Source organism: Papio anubis, chromosome 8 (assembly GCF_008728515.1).
Source record: "Papio anubis isolate 15944 chromosome 8, Panubis1.0, whole genome shotgun sequence".
In the NCBI taxonomy this organism is placed as follows: Eukaryota; Metazoa; Chordata; class Mammalia; order Primates; family Cercopithecidae; genus Papio; species Papio anubis.
Genome location: NC_044983.1, coordinates 114,547,940 through 114,564,689, shown reverse-complemented (window position 1 = coordinate 114,564,689; position 16,750 = coordinate 114,547,940). Strand labels below are relative to the sequence as shown.

The window sequence follows — 16,750 nt, the reverse complement described above, 5'->3', positions numbered from 1 at the left end:
AGTAGCTTCAAGTCTCATAGGACAAAGCTCATACTCCTCAGCATGACACAGAAGGGTCTTCATAATGGGCTCTTGCTAACAACTGTAGAGTCATCCCTGCATCCATCACCATCTTACCCTCCACGCTACAGCTGCATTGAACCACCCTCCTTCCTGAACACATCATCTCTTTTTCTTTTGAGCCTTTCTGAGTCATTCTGCCTGGAATGCCCTTTCCTCATTTTCTTGATTGACTCTAATGTATCCATCAGATCTCATACATGTCATTCCTTACTCCAAGACCCAGTTAATTAACCTTTCCCTGTGCTTCCAATAGCATGTTATATTTATATCTAAAATTAACTCGCTCTATGTTAATTGTACGTTTATTTGTAGATCTCTCTACTTAGGGAAGTTGTTGGGTCTTATTCACCATTATAGCCCCATCTCTTGTACGATGTCTAGCCTACAATATATTCTCAATGTGTATTTTGAACAATTGAAAGGATTCCCTTACTTTCTCTAAGAATCATGCAGAGCTTCCACTTGAGAAGTTCTCTGAGTGGTGATTTCACTTTAGTGGTGTGGTAAGCTTTGGATATTGCTTTAATGAAATGTTAAAGAGTCTAAAAGCTCTCAGGTCAACGACCAACCTAGAACTCTTTTCTCTTTTTTTAAAACATTCTCGCCAGTGTGTAACTTTTCATTATTTGTATACATCAGCTGCCCCAAAGCAAGCTGACATTTAGCTTTAAATACGAACTGGTGGTATACTAAAGCATATTATATTCCAAAAACATTCATGCCAAATACATGATTGCTGAACTTAGAACAGTGGACAATATGAGGAGCTTCAACTCGCATGGTTCTTGAAACTTCATGGGGGTCTTTTACATTCATTGTCCCATTAAACTCTCACAATGGTCCCTTCCAAGTGGAGATTGTATTTTCCCATCTTATAGAGAAGGATATTGTGATTGCTTTGTAGTTTTTCCAGGCTTATCCAGTAAATAAGTGGGTGCCAGAGTTGACAGCCCTAAACGTTTTAAACTTGGATCTTTCATCTGGATTCCAGACTTGTATATCCAACTACCTTCTCAACATGGATGTGTAAGGAATCTCAAACTTACAAACATATTTGACATGTTTGTTACAGTTTGAACTGTGTCCCCCAGAAAGGTATATGGAAGTCCAAACTCATGGGACCCAGGAATCACCTTATTTTTAAATAGAATCTTTGCAGATGCAATTAAGTTAAAATGCAGTCATTAGGATGAGCCCTAATCCAATTTGACTGGTGTCTACATAAGAAGAAGAGACAGAGACATGCAGAGAGAATGCCAGGTGACAATTTAGGCAGACATTGGAGTGATGCAGCTGCAGGCCAAGAAATGCCAAGGATTGCAAGTCACCCCCAGAAGCTAAGAGGTGAGAGAGGGTTCTATAAGAGTCTCAGAGGGAGCAAGATCCTGTTGACACCTTGATTTTAGACTTCTGCCCTCTAGAACTGTGAGAAAATATTTCTGTTGTCATAAGGTACCAGATTGTGGTGTTCTGTTAAGGCAACCCTAAAAAAAAAATGCAATGTTCAAAACTTAACTCCTGATTCCCCTCCAAAACATGTTCTCTATGTGCAAAGTGACCCCCAAATGCAGAAGGAGCTGAGAAATCAAAGAACAAGACAGACAAATCCTGTTTGTCAGTAGAGGATGATTTACTGGAGATGTTATGAACAGAGGCATACTCTTGGACAGCAGTAAGACAGGTAGACCTCCACATCATGACTCCCCAGACCTAGGGCTGTGTACTATAGAGAAAGGGTGTACATGCTCAGTAGAGACACTTCAAGACAACCTTCCAGAAGAGGCAAGAATGCTATGTGAATCATAGCCTACAGTTTATGTGATAACATCAAGTTTGTTTTGATCTAGGATAGAATTTATGGAGAATACTAAGGACAGTAAATAAAGTAGGAATCAGGCATTTCCAGAACTGGGACAACTCACATGTCAACATGGTAGATTAGTATCCAAGATGAGGTCACCTTTGCCTGCACACACCTCCTTCCATAGTCTCTTATAAAGCAGTAAATGGCAACTTCATCCTTGGTCTTAATCTTGTTTTCTCTCTTTTGCTCACACTCCATACTCAATCTATCTGTGCATTCAATTAGCTTTACCTTCACAACATATCTACACTCTAAGCACTTATCACCACCTCCACTGCTGACACTGAGGTCTAGCCCATCATCATCTCCTGGTCTATTTCAGTAGCCTCTTCGTGAGTGTCCCTGTTCCTCCTTTTGTTTTCCTACTATCTATTCTCAAGCCAGCAGCCAGCACTGTCCTGTTAAAACATGTCAGATTATACCACACCTCTGTTCAAAACTCTGAAATGTCTTCCCACATATCTCAGAAAAATGTAGGGTCTTATCATCTGATGTCAAGGTTTTATGTGAACTGCATCCAATAGCATAGCTTCCTGCCTCATCTCACGCCATTCCTCCTACTCACTTCTTTCTAGATACACTACCTTCTTTGCTGAACTTGATCACATTACCATGGTCTCAAGTCAGTCCTTCTAAAGGATTCTTCCTTCTCCTAGACACCTGCATGACTCCCTCCCTCCCTCAACTTCAGAATTCTGCTCATTGCTTCCAAGTTAGGCTTTCTTTTTCTACCTTATTTAAAATTGCAATTCCCCCTTCCCTGGCATGTCCACACTCTTTACCTTACTTTGCTTTTTTCCTTAGCACTCATGAGTATCTAATACTTCATGTATGTACTTCGCAATTATGTCTTACCTCTCTCCTTACACCAAAATGGAAGCCCTATGAAGACAGGGACACAATTTTCTTCACTCTCTGTCTCTGGAGCATATAGAACACATAGTAGACATAGGAGTTCAATAACTATTTGCTGAATTATGTGGATGAATGAAAGATCTCTTAAATAAGTCTCCTACTTTTTCCATTATACACAAATGAGAAAAAATATGTAGTGCAAAACAAATGACTGATATGGTTTGGATGTGTGTCCCCTCCAAATCTCATATTGAAATGTGATCCCCACTGTTAGAGGTGGGGCCTGGTGGGAGGTGTTTAAGTCTGGGGGGTGGATCCCTCATGATGGCTTGGTGCCATCCCCTTGGTGGTGAGTTCTTCCTCTATGAGTCACTATTAAAGCTGGTTGTTTAAAAAGATTGGCACCTTCTCCTCTCTCATTTGCTCCCTCTTTTGTCATGTGATACATCTGCTTTGCATTTGCCTTCCACCACGATTGCAAGCTTCCTGAGGCCCTCACCAGAAGTAGATGCTGGCACCATGCTTCTTGTACAGTCTGCAGAACCATGAGCCAAATAAACCTCTTTTCTTTATAAATTCACCAGATACTTCTTTAGAGTAATGCAAAATGGATTAACAATGACGAAAGTACTCAGCTTTTTAAAAATGAGCAAGTACACTCAATATTATTTATTTGCACTCCCCCAAATTACCACACATGACATAGTTTAACAATTTAAATATCCATGTTTGATTTACCTGAAATGACCAATAGATTCAAAAGTGGAAGAGGTTAAAAAAAAAAGAAAAGGAGGAGCACTTTTATATTTTATCCAGACAAGAGTGTTATTAAAATATGAACAAATACCACAAGTAAATTTAGGACTAAATGATTCCAGATAGTGTGCACTTGTCTGAAGGAGACTCATGCTAGTTTGTGGGAATCTGTTACATTATTCCTTGACCTTGTTTTAACAAGTCATTTGGATTCCTTTTTCTATGTTCGGAAATCAAATCTGAAATCCCTTTGGACTAAAAAAATACTATGAGTAGTTATTGGAAGCTTAGTAAATTTTGCAATGATACTCTACGTCGAGTAAAATAGTATTCTTGTAGGTAAATGGCAAGAACATTTATATACTTATATTAAGTTTTATAGTAACAGTCAGTGGAACTGATAAAAAGCACAAACACCTTAATGGTAAATATAATCATCCTAATTCTGCTCTACAGGGGAATGGCAACATGGAAGGGAACACTCTGGCCAGTGTGATGATTCAGGCCTTTGAAAGTATGGAGGGAACAATACGTTAAATTACAAACAAACAACAAAATCTAGTGATTGGCTATACTGATGCCCTACAGAAGGATAATGAGCAATGGAGGTCCTTAACAAATAGTGAAAGCTAAATATAACAGCCAGGGGGCTTATTTTGTAGTTTATAAAGAGGACCTATCTTTTGCAGTCAAAGAGCAACACAGCTAAAGAGCACACTCAAGATCTGGCAGGTTTATTGAACTTCAAAGATAGTAGAATGCTCTGCCAAGGCAAATATGTAATGCTAAATTCAGCACCCTAGCAGGGAAAGCCTAGGAAACTTGAGATGGGACATTTGAATGAATACCCTCAAATATTGAGACTCTCCAGCATCCCCTGAACATTTAGAGCTGCAGAGGTGCCACTGCTCCCTCCCATAATACCTCCCTATCAATTGCTAGCACTTTCCCCACACACAGGCCTCTCCCCCAGGAGGCAGCAGAAGGCTCTCCTCAGGATATGTCCCCGATGTTCTCCTGGCTGCCAGGCTGATAACTACAGTTAATCTTCAGATATCCCAGCTGAATTCATGCAGGGTATGTTAAAGTCTAAGGAGATTATACCCAAAGCAGTTGCAAAAGTTAACTAGCATGTATTAGTAGGAGCCAGGGGAGTACCAGTGAGATTGGATTTTAAGGATGCTTGGTCAAGCAAAGCAGAACATAGGACTAGATAAGAAAGAATTCTTTAATCCCAGAGGTTGAGGTAACTGGATTACAAAAGAATACAGTGCAAGAAGGCATTGGAAAACTCAGCAAAGTTGGCATGTTGGGATAATATATTATGTGAAGGAACAATACTTTCTAAAAGATTTTATTTTATAGGAAGTCATAGAGGACACATAAACTACCAATACTCTCAGGAAGGCTCTGGTGAGAGGAATCAAGAAGATCATCCTAATATCAGTGACGGATCCCTTCCAAAGACCACAACTGATGGTATAAAAGATATTAACAGAGCCTGACTCATCAATAATGAAGACGATAAGACCCCAAAATAAGAGTCTAGATGGTGAGGCTTAACCACCCACTTCCAGGGGGTTGCACATTCTGGGAGAGGTAGTCATAGAGCCTTGACCCACGGGGATTCATGCAGACGTTTACTAGAACATGGTATTCTTAGGGGCAAGAACAAATGGACAGTGAATGAGGGTACTGCTTATTATACACAATAAAAGAGGCAAGAATAGATGAGCAGGAAACTTTTGGCAAGGGCTCACATTTTCTTGGTCAGTTCACAAATCTGAACCAGTTTTAAGCTATTGACTGACGAGGTGGGTGGTTTTCCACAAAAAGGAACCCTGCAACACCAGGGCAATTGCATACTATGATGATTCCCTTGATCTTTTCCCAAAGAGATGTATGACAACTTACTCGAGTGATTGATATTGGGTCAAGGGGAATTATAAGACATTTCGAAGGTTTTGGACACAGGGACTGAGTTGACATTCATATTTGAAGGCCCAAAACATCAATATCATTTCACTGTTTGATTGGGTAGAAAGTCAATAAATAGAACCCTGGTCAAAGTTCATCTTATGATAAACTTACTGAGTTTGTAAACTAAGCTTTGGTCATTTCCCTGGTCCCTAAATGTATAATTGGGTTTACCATAATTGGCAATTGGTATAAACCTTGTATTGAATTGCTAGTCTGTATATTAAGAACTATCATATTGGGGAAGCCCAAGTAAAAGTTTCTGAAACTGTGCAGCCCCTCAGCCAATGTACTAAAGAAAATAAACAGTATTACATTTCATGGGAAGGGGGTTGACAGAGAATGGTGCCATCACTAAGGATATTAATGATGCAGGGAAGTTTGTCTTTAATATATCTCTGTTTAATTCAACAGTATGGCCTTTGCAGGAATCAGAAGCATCCTGGAGATTGATCATAGATAGAATACCACAAGCTCAAGCAATTGGTGATCCTGACTACAGCTGCAATGCCAGATGAGGTATGTTATAATTCCCTAATTCACATTGAAAGTATAACTATTAAATTTAAAATAAAAAACAAAGAAGACTAAGTCTGGGCAACTTAGTTATCCCACATTGGAAAAGTACATAATATCATATTATGGTATAGTGAAGGAATTTGTTCTATCTTACTGAGAAAAGAGCATCAGAAACAGTTTACTACATGGATCAGACAGCATTAAACATATTGTTCCCTCTGTACTTTCAAGTACTGTTCCCTCTGTACTTACAAAGATCTGAATCATTGCATTGGCCAGAGTGTTCCCCTGCACGTTGACAGATTTGTACTGGGGCTGGCATAATTCTCCTGTTGTGTGTCATAATCTGAAGACCACCTGGATATAACTGTAAAACATGATATTGGTTCATTACATCAATAACATTAGGATGAGCAAGGGCAGAATGAAGAGCTTGGTAAAACGTACACTCCAGAGGGCGTAAGATGAACCCTCTGAAGATTCAAGCACCTGCTCTTTCTGTAAAAATTTTAGACATCTACTGGTCAGGGGCATGTTGGGACCTCCCCTCCAAAGAAAAAGGTAAATGGTTGCATTTTGCTTTCTTAATTCCAAAATGGAAGTACCATGGTTTGCAGGTCTCACTGGGTTTTCTAAGGCAATACGTTTCATAGGAATATCCCTTTGGCTCATACATGGTTTGACATAAAAGGGAATCATCTTTGTGTGGTATCTGGAACAGGAAAGAGCTGTGCAGCAGATCCAGGCTGTGACATAGCAGCTTGTCTTGGTAACTTCAGTTTACCATAACAAAATGCCACAGAACTGGGTGGCTTCAATAACAGAAATTTATTTCCTCAAAGTTCTGGAGGCTAGAAGTCCCAAATCCATTTCTGGCAGAGTCAGTTCCTATTAAGGGCCTCTTCCTGGCTTGCAGATGGCCATCCTCTTGCTCTGTCCTCACATGACAGAGTCAGAGAGAGTTGCTTTTCTAATGGGTCAACCAGTCCTATGGATTAAGGCCCAAACTTTATAAAATCATTTAACTTTATCTTCTAAAGATCCTGTCTCCAAATACAGTTACGTTGGAAATAGGGCTTCAACATATGAATTCAGGTGGAGGTGTGTGTAAAAATAGAATCATAATTTAGGCCCTAAATTGTGGGTTCTGCAGCAAGGTCATGCCATTTGAAGTGGAGAATTAAATGCCTCTTGGGAATAGTTTCTACATGCCATTGGGCCCTGGTAGAGATAGAACACTGAACCATGGGATACCAAGTGACCAGCCACCCAGAGCTGCCCAATTGAGTTAGGTTTTGTTGGGCTACAATGAAGTCATAAATTTGAGTGAGGACAGTAGTTTATTATAAGTAGAGACACTACTTTATGGTGGAAGGCATGAGTAAGCTGCATGAGCAGTTAGCTCAGACTTGCTTGTTAGCCATCACCTCTCCCTGTAACTCACACCTTTGCCTCTTATGGGGGCTTCCTTATGTGGGTACAAGCTGAAACTGCATGATAGCTCCATTAGAGTCATATCCAGGAGTGGTTGTGAAGAAAGTGGTGAGCAACATATCTTAAAAATAAGTGGAGCTTAATCATCACCTCCCCTTGTTTTTTTGGAGCTTTTTAAAAATTGAAGTGAAATTCACATATAAAATTAACCATTTTAAAGTGTACAATTCAGTAGCATTTAGTACATTTACAATGTTGTGCAACCATCACTTCTGCCTACATCTTAAATAGTTTCATCACTCCGAAAGGAAATTCAATATCCATTAAGCACTCTTCAATTCCTCCTCCTTCCAGCCCCTGGCAATTACTGATCTGCTTGCTGTCTATATAGATTTATTGATTCTGTATATTTCACATAAATAAAATCATACAATGTTTGACCTCTTTGGTGCGTCGTTTCACTGAGCAATAATGTTTTCTAGGTTCACCTATGTTGTCGTATGTATCAGTGCTTCATTTTTTTATGGCTGAATAATATTCCATGTTATGGATATACCACATCTGTTCATCCATTCATCCATTGATGGGATTTGGATTGTTTCCTCCTTTCAGCTGTTGTGAATAGCCATTTTTGTATAGTATTTGCTTTATTTGCTTATCTGTTTTAAATTCTTTGGAATACATACCTAGGAGTGGAATTACTGGGTCATATAATTCTATTGTTTGCCCCCCAAAATATTTGGAGGAACTGTCAAATTATTTTCCACAGCAGCTGCACCATCTTACATTCTCATGAGCAATGTACAAGGCTTCCGACTTCTTTTCTTTAAAAAGTTATAGCTAACCATCTTAGTGGGTGGTGAAGTGGTAATTATTGTTTTAATTTGCGTTTTCCTGATAGCTAATGTTGCTGAGCATCTATTCATGTGCTTTTTAGCTGTTTGTATATCTTTTTTGGAGAAATGTCCATTCAAGTGTTTTGCCAATTTTTAAATTGAATTGTTTTTTGTTGTAAGAATTTTTATGTATTCTGGATACTGGACCCTTATCAGACGTATTTGCAAATTTTTCCCATTGTGTAGTTTTTACTTTCTTTGTAAAAACATATTGTAAAAATAGTTTAAAATTTCGATGAAGATCAATTTATCTGTTTTTTCTTTGATTGCTTATGCTTTTAGTGTCATACCTGAGAATCCATGGTCAAATCCAAGGTCACTGGGATTTACCCCTATGTTTTCTGAGTTTATCTGATGAAACTTTTGTGGAATAAAAGTGCTCCGAGGTGAGAATATATACAGTCATGTGCAGTGGGCTTATGGAGTGCTTGCTCCAGAAGCATGAAATCACACTCAACTTAGCATCTAACCAGGGAGATAGCCCCATGACTGCGGTCATTGACCACATCACATAATGCATGATCCAGGATCAACCAGCCTGATAGTGTTGGAATAGCCTGCTGAAAGCACATTTGAAGCACCAGCACAGAGGCAATGCCCATGACAGTGGGGTGCCATTTTCCTGAATGCCACATGCATATTGAATTTGAGACTTCTATAGAGTATTGTGTTCCCAAAAGGAAAAACTAATCGGCCCAGGAAAAGAGATGAAAACAGGAGTGGCCTCATTTACCATCACTCCCAATGACTCATTATGGACTTTGTGCTTCCCATCCTTACAATTTGGGGTTCTGCTTGGTTACCATTCTGATCTGCTTATTCTTTTCTAGGACAGAGCAAGGATTTTATTGAACTACAAGCTGTGGCTGCTGTTGAGTCATTTTGGAGTCTTTAAGCACCAAGCGAGCAGGAAGGAGTTGCCCTCTCTGCAGGGGTGATTGATCCTGATAAAAAGGTATGTAGGGCTGTTATTCCACAATAGAAATAGGGAGGAATATGTATGAAACTCAGGTGATCCACATGGGTACCTTTGTGGTAATTCCTTACCCAATTATGACTGTGGATGGACAAGTGCAATGACCCCCCCACCGGAAAAAGTTATTGTTGTCTTGGATTCAGACCCTTCAAGAATGAGGGTGTGGGTCACACCACCAGATAACTCACCCAGACCTGCAAAGGTAGGTGATAGCTGCTAAGAGAATTCAGAATGGATGGTTGGAGAGAGAGATAAATACCAGTTGTGGCCCCAAGACCAACCGCAGTGATGTGGCTGAGTTTGACCCACTAACCTTCCTTTTCTAAAAGTCTTCCCCTCAGGATGAGAGGCCCACTGAGGAGTGGCTCCCAGGATATGCATGGAGAAGTGGATTGATTTGGTACAAGGGGTGAAAAGTGGCAGTTATGAAGTGTGCTATTTAGATCTCCAAAAGATAACCATCCACCGGGAGTGCAGTAATCTGACAGCACCAGTTGCAGATGCCCTCAGGATCTTCCTTCAGTGTCCAAGCCAATGAGCTGAGGCCATTCGTTCTGGGCAGTCCACAGGCAATGACTGCACATGGTGTTGGTATAAGGGCTCATCGTTTCTAGCTAGTGTGAGACTCCTCTATGGGCAATCTTTGTGCTGGAGCTCACTGCTAAATTGGTTGAGACTTTCTCAGAATGAGCACAGTCTGAGGCTCTTCCTACCTAAGGCTTTTAGGCTCTCACTTCTCCTTTCATAAGAGTCAAACCTGCATCAGGGGCAGAAAGATTATTTTTCCTACTTGTGCTCTCTCTCCTCTTTATCTTTTATAGGCATTTTCTCCAACAAACATCTTGTACTTTGAACTGCATCTTGGCTTCTTTCCAAAGGACTTCCTCTCCCAGACTTGCATCATCATCACTGGTAGATAACTTAGGCTTGAATCAATTAAGTGGCTCACCTCAGGTCCCACAAATGTTAAATGGACTATTTTTTCACAATATTTATTTTCATACTGAATATCCATGAAATCATGCAATTGATGTGCAAGTTATAATTCCCTAATTCACATTGAAAGTATAACCATTAAATTTAAAATAAAAAACAAGACTAAGTCTGGCTAATTTAGTTATCCCACATTGGAAAAGTACATAATACCATATTTTTTTGTTGAGAATTTATTTGTTCTATGAAACCATATTTGGCCAAGAGTTAATCTTTGAGATTTAGTCAACGTAGTCATTCTGAAGACATGGAATACCTATCATCTTACTGAGAAACCAATTTCAATGCTTACGGCTGCCAGCCTCTGTTAGACACTTCATCTTAGTGTCTAACATAGACACTTCCATCAAACAGCAAAGGAGATAGTCCAGTTTTATGCCCTCCAAGCCAATATTCTATTCATATTGTCTCTAAAATGGAGTATGTGCACTTAAATATGCAAGATAATTACAGAGTGACAAAGGAAATATTTTAACTCTATTTTATGAGCACAAAATTAAACTTTTACTAATAGGTTGGTGCAAAAGGAATTGCAGCTTTTGCCATTACATTCAATAGCAAAAACCACAATTACTTTTGAACCAACCAAATACTTAAAATAGGTGGACACCAGTTCAGACATTCCACATGTATAAAGTATGTATGCTCAAAAATGGAGACAACTGTTAAAACCTGCTGTCTAAAATTAACAAAACACAAACCTTACATTCTAGTGAAGACAACAAATATAATGCTATATGCATATACACTATATAAAATATAGTATACACTATACAAAATATATCTTTCTGCCCCTGATGCAGGTTTGACTCTTATGAAAGGAGAAGTGAGAGCCTAAAAGCCTTAGGTAGGAAGAGCCTCAGACTGTGCTCATTCTGAGAAAGTCTCAACCAATTTAGCAGTGAGCTCCAGCACAAAGATTGCCCATAGAGGAGTCTCACACTAGCTAGAAACGATGAGCCCTTATACCAACACCATGTGCAGTCATTGCCTGTGGACTGCCCAGAACGAATGGCCTCAGCTCATTGGCTTGGACACTGAAGGAAGATATTTTGTATAGTGTATATCCACTATCCAAAAATGTAGAAAAGAAGACAAATATAAATTAATTGTATATGCATATACACTATACAAAATATAAATGTAGAAAAGGAGAATAGGGAGTGCTCTTGTGAGATTCAAGATTAAATGTGGTTCTGAGGTAGGACCTCACTGTAAAGGTGATGACTAAGCAAAGACCCAAAGAGGGTGAGAAAGCCAGCCCAGTAGTAACTTGGGAAAAGAGTGCTCCAGAGAGAGGAACTAGGATTGTCCTTTTGCTAAGGGCACAGCCCAATAAAGGTGTAACTAACATCCTTTTTTATCACAAAGTTGGACATTCAAAACACTAAACATAACTAATTTATGTCGGAGGTTGCAAATGTTTTTTGTGAAAAATCAGACCTTGGCAATGACCTTGAGCAGTAGGATATAAGTAACTTCCACAAACTTAGTGTTCCAGTAATAGAACACTAGGCATAAATGGGTTAAGCATCATTGCTGTCCCCAAACTCTGGACCCCTGCCTGATGAATAAGCTGCCACCTAAGACACTGATTCATCAGTTAAACTTGAGGCATGTTGTTAATGATAGAACCTTCATGATAATGATCCAGAATTCCAGATTCTGGAGTATTCAGAGGTGGAAATTCATAGTCCATGCTCAAGATCAAATGGCATCTCTCAGACTGGAAAATCCTTCTGAAGTCAGTTCCAGGTATCCCTGGAAGCCTGGATAATTTGGGAAAAGGCTGAGTCAATGTAAGGTAATACAGCAGACCGAAGCCTCCATAGTTCATGCCAGAATTGACAAAGTGGAAAAACACTCAGGTAGTCAAGCACTCAGGGACTGTTCTAGATGCAAGTGGCCTAACCTCTTCTCCCTCATGCAAGTTTGGCTTAAATTCTTACAGCTAAAATCATGAGTCCTTTGTTATGACAAAAATGATATAAGATGTGACATTTACCATAAATAGTTATGTTGTTGAACATTCTGCTAAAACCTCTTTGGGTGAAGAAAAGATCACATTTTTGGATATGGATGTAAAACTTGTGTTTTAGTCTCCAAGCCTTTAAAATGGGATGAGTATACACCCCATATGGTTGTTATGATGAGGAATAAATGAAGTAACATTTGACAAAATGCTTGAAACATATAAAACATGGTACAAATGCTTTTTAAGTAAAACAGAATTCTCTCTTTTTAGCATGGATAGTTTATTTTATTTATTTAATTTATTTATTTATTTATTTATTTATTTATTTATTTATTTGTGAGACAGGGTCTCACTCTGTTACCCAGGCTGGAGCCTCAACCTCCTGGGCTAAAGCCATCCTCCCACCTCAGTTTCCCAAGTAGCTGGGACGAGAGGCGTGTGCCACCATGCACCCAGCTAATTTTTTAATTTTTTTGTAGAGATGAAGTCTCAGTATATTGCCCAGGTTGGTCCTGAATTCCTAGTGTCAAGGGATCCTCCGGCCTCGGCTTCCCAAAGTTTTGGGAATATAGACATAAGTCATCACACTCGGCAAAACAGAATTCTCATTTAAACTTCCTATGCAACGTTACTTCCAAAGACTTACCTCTTTCACCTTCATCAAAGAAAAAAGACAATTCCTGAGAGACTTTTACACAGAAATGTTTAAAACACAACTTTTTATACATTATAAGTCTAGAAGCTCTGTCAAGTTTATATCAAACCTTTAACTGAATTTCAAAGTGAATGGTGTAATAGATGACCACGAAGATTATCAAATGAATACTTTATTAGAGACATAACACGTATAAAATAAATTTCTTTTCATCAAGGAGTTACCAGATTTTAAAACCAACCAACACTTGCTCATTTTTACAGCTAAGATATGTTAAGTTCTTAAACGCCATAATTTTTGTTCAACTCCTTTGTCATTCAACTCACAAATCTAGAATGCAATTAATCTACAAATCTAAGTATTCACAGATGTGTCTTAGGCTTGGTTTGTAACAATCTAGAAGCAATCCATTTACAAAAATGCCACCAAAGCATTTTAAAGAAATCAATTTAATGCCACCAAACAGAAGACTGCTATACTGGGAAACAAAAAAAGTCTCACAACTAAATTCTAGCAGACTAAACGATTCCAACTAGAATAGACTATATATCCATATGGCACATTTATGACTTTGTAATATGTAATTCATAACACAGGTTTAGGTGTGTGGTATGGAGCTGGGAAAACCAAGGAAGTAGGATATTACAGAAAATATCTGATGTAAGTACAAAGTCATATGCCTGATTTCCTCATGTCTTCTGTCTTGATATTTTTATCACAAACCAAGATCTAACAGGGTTCTTTCTAGAGGATTATTAGATAGGTAATACTTGATCATTAAGCACTGATCATACCACTCATTCACAGTTGTTCTATGTTCCATGAACTCTAATAGCCCAACTTATACATGGCACTCCAAGGGGATGCTTCAGCCAGAAAGTAAAGGGCTGAAAGAGTAGACCAATACAAAAGCCCTAGTGTGGTGGGAACTGTGGCCTCGCTCTAACTTGTTCTTCCATTCAAAACATTTTGGCACCTTTCCATGACCAGGATCTCTACAGGTAGGTTAAAATACTTTTCTGTGCTATTTAGCCAGAAATAGTTTTTGTGCTGGCTATGATTTTAAAACTGATTTTGTCTGTCACCAGTGCAAAAACAATATAGATGTCTGGGCTAATGCAAAAACAAGAATCTACAACTTTATTCAAATTTAACTCAAAGTAATGTAAAATAATTAGAAGTAAAAACTTAATTCTTCTGAGAGCTCTATTTGGAAAAGCTTCACATATCCACACACAAATATGGGTATGTTCATGCACAGGGCAAACAACTGTATACTGAAGCATAAACTCAAAGTAAGACATAAGTAGCTAGATACCAGTTCCAGTAGTGGTTAATGGTCTCTGGGGATCCCATTTTAAGCACTCTCAGATGAGGATCTTGCTCAGTTGTTAGACTATCATTAGTTTGATTAAGCGACTAAAGTTTACTTCATAAATTACTTTTGCCTACATCCAGGACTCTGCCTGAGATAGTCTGAGAAACCATACATTCCTCCAAAGGTAAGTATGTGACTATTAACACAAAGGCAATGTGATTATTGCATAATGAAGCTAAATATTATGTGGCTTGTCTATTAGGTTTATAGGTTTTCATGATCAGTTCAAGAAAATGCAGAACATATATAACTAAGGTTTTACACTAGTGGTCGACAAACTATGGCCCACAGGTTAAACCCAGCCTCCCCTTGTTTTTATAAATAAAGTTTTATTAGAACATAACCACACTCATTCATTTCTGTATTGTGTACAGCTGCTTTCATGCTATAGTTGTGACAGAGACCGTATGGCCCATGAAGCATAAATATTTACCTTCTGGCCCATTTTTTAAAAAGTGTGCCAATTCCTGGTTTACACTAAATTATACAGTTCAGTGCGAAGCCTATTTGAAATGTGTTTTTTTAGGGAGTTGTAGTTACCAATTAAAATTAAGGTTCAGGTGACTCAGCAACCAAACAAAAGGGATACTAATTTTTTATGAATAATATATTTGTATTTTATGGACATAAAAGGAAACTTTCAGGAAGGGAAGGAGGGGAGAGATGTAAAATAAAAGGCCATTTCTTTAATATCATAATAAAATTAACATTCCATCCATGAAATAAACCACAATTTGAGCTTTGATAGTCTCTCTCTCTACTAAACAAATTACTTTTGGAATGTTTTTGCATCTGGACAAAATGGTATCCAAATTGATCAGACATATAAAGTAGACAAATGAAACTAACACACGACTGCCAGTTTCTAAGGAGTGTTACGGTCGCCATCTTCGTAAAGCCAGACCCAAACTGCAACCATAACAAGCTGTCGTCATAAAGGCAAAAATCTAAGAAAAAAGAAACAAAAATTCACATCAGATTTACAACACCGACTTAAAAGCAGTGTCCTCAAGAACAAACATATGAAGATTGACCAATCTACCTAAAAACACTTCAACACTTACAAAAATATTTTACATTGATTTATTTGATGATTTGTACAACTTATTTATTCCCTCATACAATTACCCCCCACTTCCTTTAAACATTTTAGCCCCTAATAATTTTCTCATTTGTGGATGACTTTACATTGAACATTTGTTCAATTTGTTCACATTCTGGGCTCACTTATTAAGTATTTGTGAATCCCCAGGCACTGTATTTAAAAATTCAGCATGAAGTTCTATTCATGTAGTGGCTTCACAGCCAAGGAAGCCAGCAACTATCAGAACCTGAGGATTCATCAAATAATTTCTGTGATGATGGAAGGTAACTTTAAAACTCAACTAAGACAAGTGGAAATGAATTGTCAGGTTGGCTTGCTCTTGTATAGGAGACAGTCCTATGCACAAATCTACACTTTACTGTGAATTACTGTCCCGAGAATCTCTTTAGCACCAACTGTGTGTATATCACTGCACTTCGTACATACAAACAGTAGATAGCATCCTCACCCTTTTGGGGCTTATGACCCATAGAAGACTAAAAGACAAAGAAAAAGCAGTTCAACATGATAAATGTTATGGTTTAGCACAGGGATTCTTAACTAGGAAGCTAGCTCTGGGAAGGAATACTAGATTCACCTATAGACCATTTTCACAGTTTAATTACTATTCTCCTCTTCTTTCCACCCTTCTGCTGATTGTTTCTCTGATACATTTCTAATCTAGACATTGTTTTCTGAATGAGAGCAATAGCGCTTGATATCTATTATTATGGAAAAGGAATTTTCCTATCTAATGTCCCAAATGGATGGCTGATACATTTTAGTTAGAAGAAAACTCAAACTAGAGATTTACTTTGGAGTGAGCACATGGATGAAATGGGATGTAATGCTGAACTCGAAGCATATAGAGGTTTACTGAGACAGCTTCACTTGAAAGGGAAGGACAACAGGGACAAAGTCACAAAAGAGAAGCAGCCAGAAAAGAATTACATGATGGAGAACACGGAAAACTAGGCCCTTAGGACAAAGGTGAGAAATGAAGGACCTCAGACAACCATCAAGTATTTCAGCAGCTACTATTCTTGTGAAAGTAGGTTCTAGGGTGACTATCAATAGATGTGGGGATACTTTAATGATCCAAGATATGAGAATCTAGCCTGTACCATTAAAAAGAAGGGACTAGAAGTAAGAAACATATAAAGGCCAATACAATGGGAACTGATGACTAATAGCAAGGAAAAAAGTCAAGTTCCTGAACTTTGCTTTGTAAAACTGTTAAAACCAAGGGTTTTCCAATGTGATTTTTGGATCACAAGGATTCTATGATCCTCAGGGATGATATGGTGGGTAGAGGCAGCTTTATG

At 38.4% G+C, this 16,750-nt stretch overlaps 1 protein-coding gene across 2 annotated transcripts in view; it reads right to left on the bottom strand.

Moving 5' to 3' along the window:
• Positions 1-15,008: 15,008 nt before the first annotated feature.
• The window catches only part of MAL2 (mal, T cell differentiation protein 2), a 33,617-nt gene continuing 31,875 nt past the window's right edge, over positions 15,009-16,750 (bottom strand). For both annotated transcript variants that reach the window (XM_009213519.3, XM_017962260.2), the window contains exon 4: positions 15,009-15,288. In XM_009213519.3, coding sequence (XP_009211783.2) covers positions 15,217-15,288 — 72 coding nt within the window. In that variant the 3' untranslated portion in view covers positions 15,009-15,216. The remainder of the gene's footprint in view (positions 15,289-16,750) is intronic.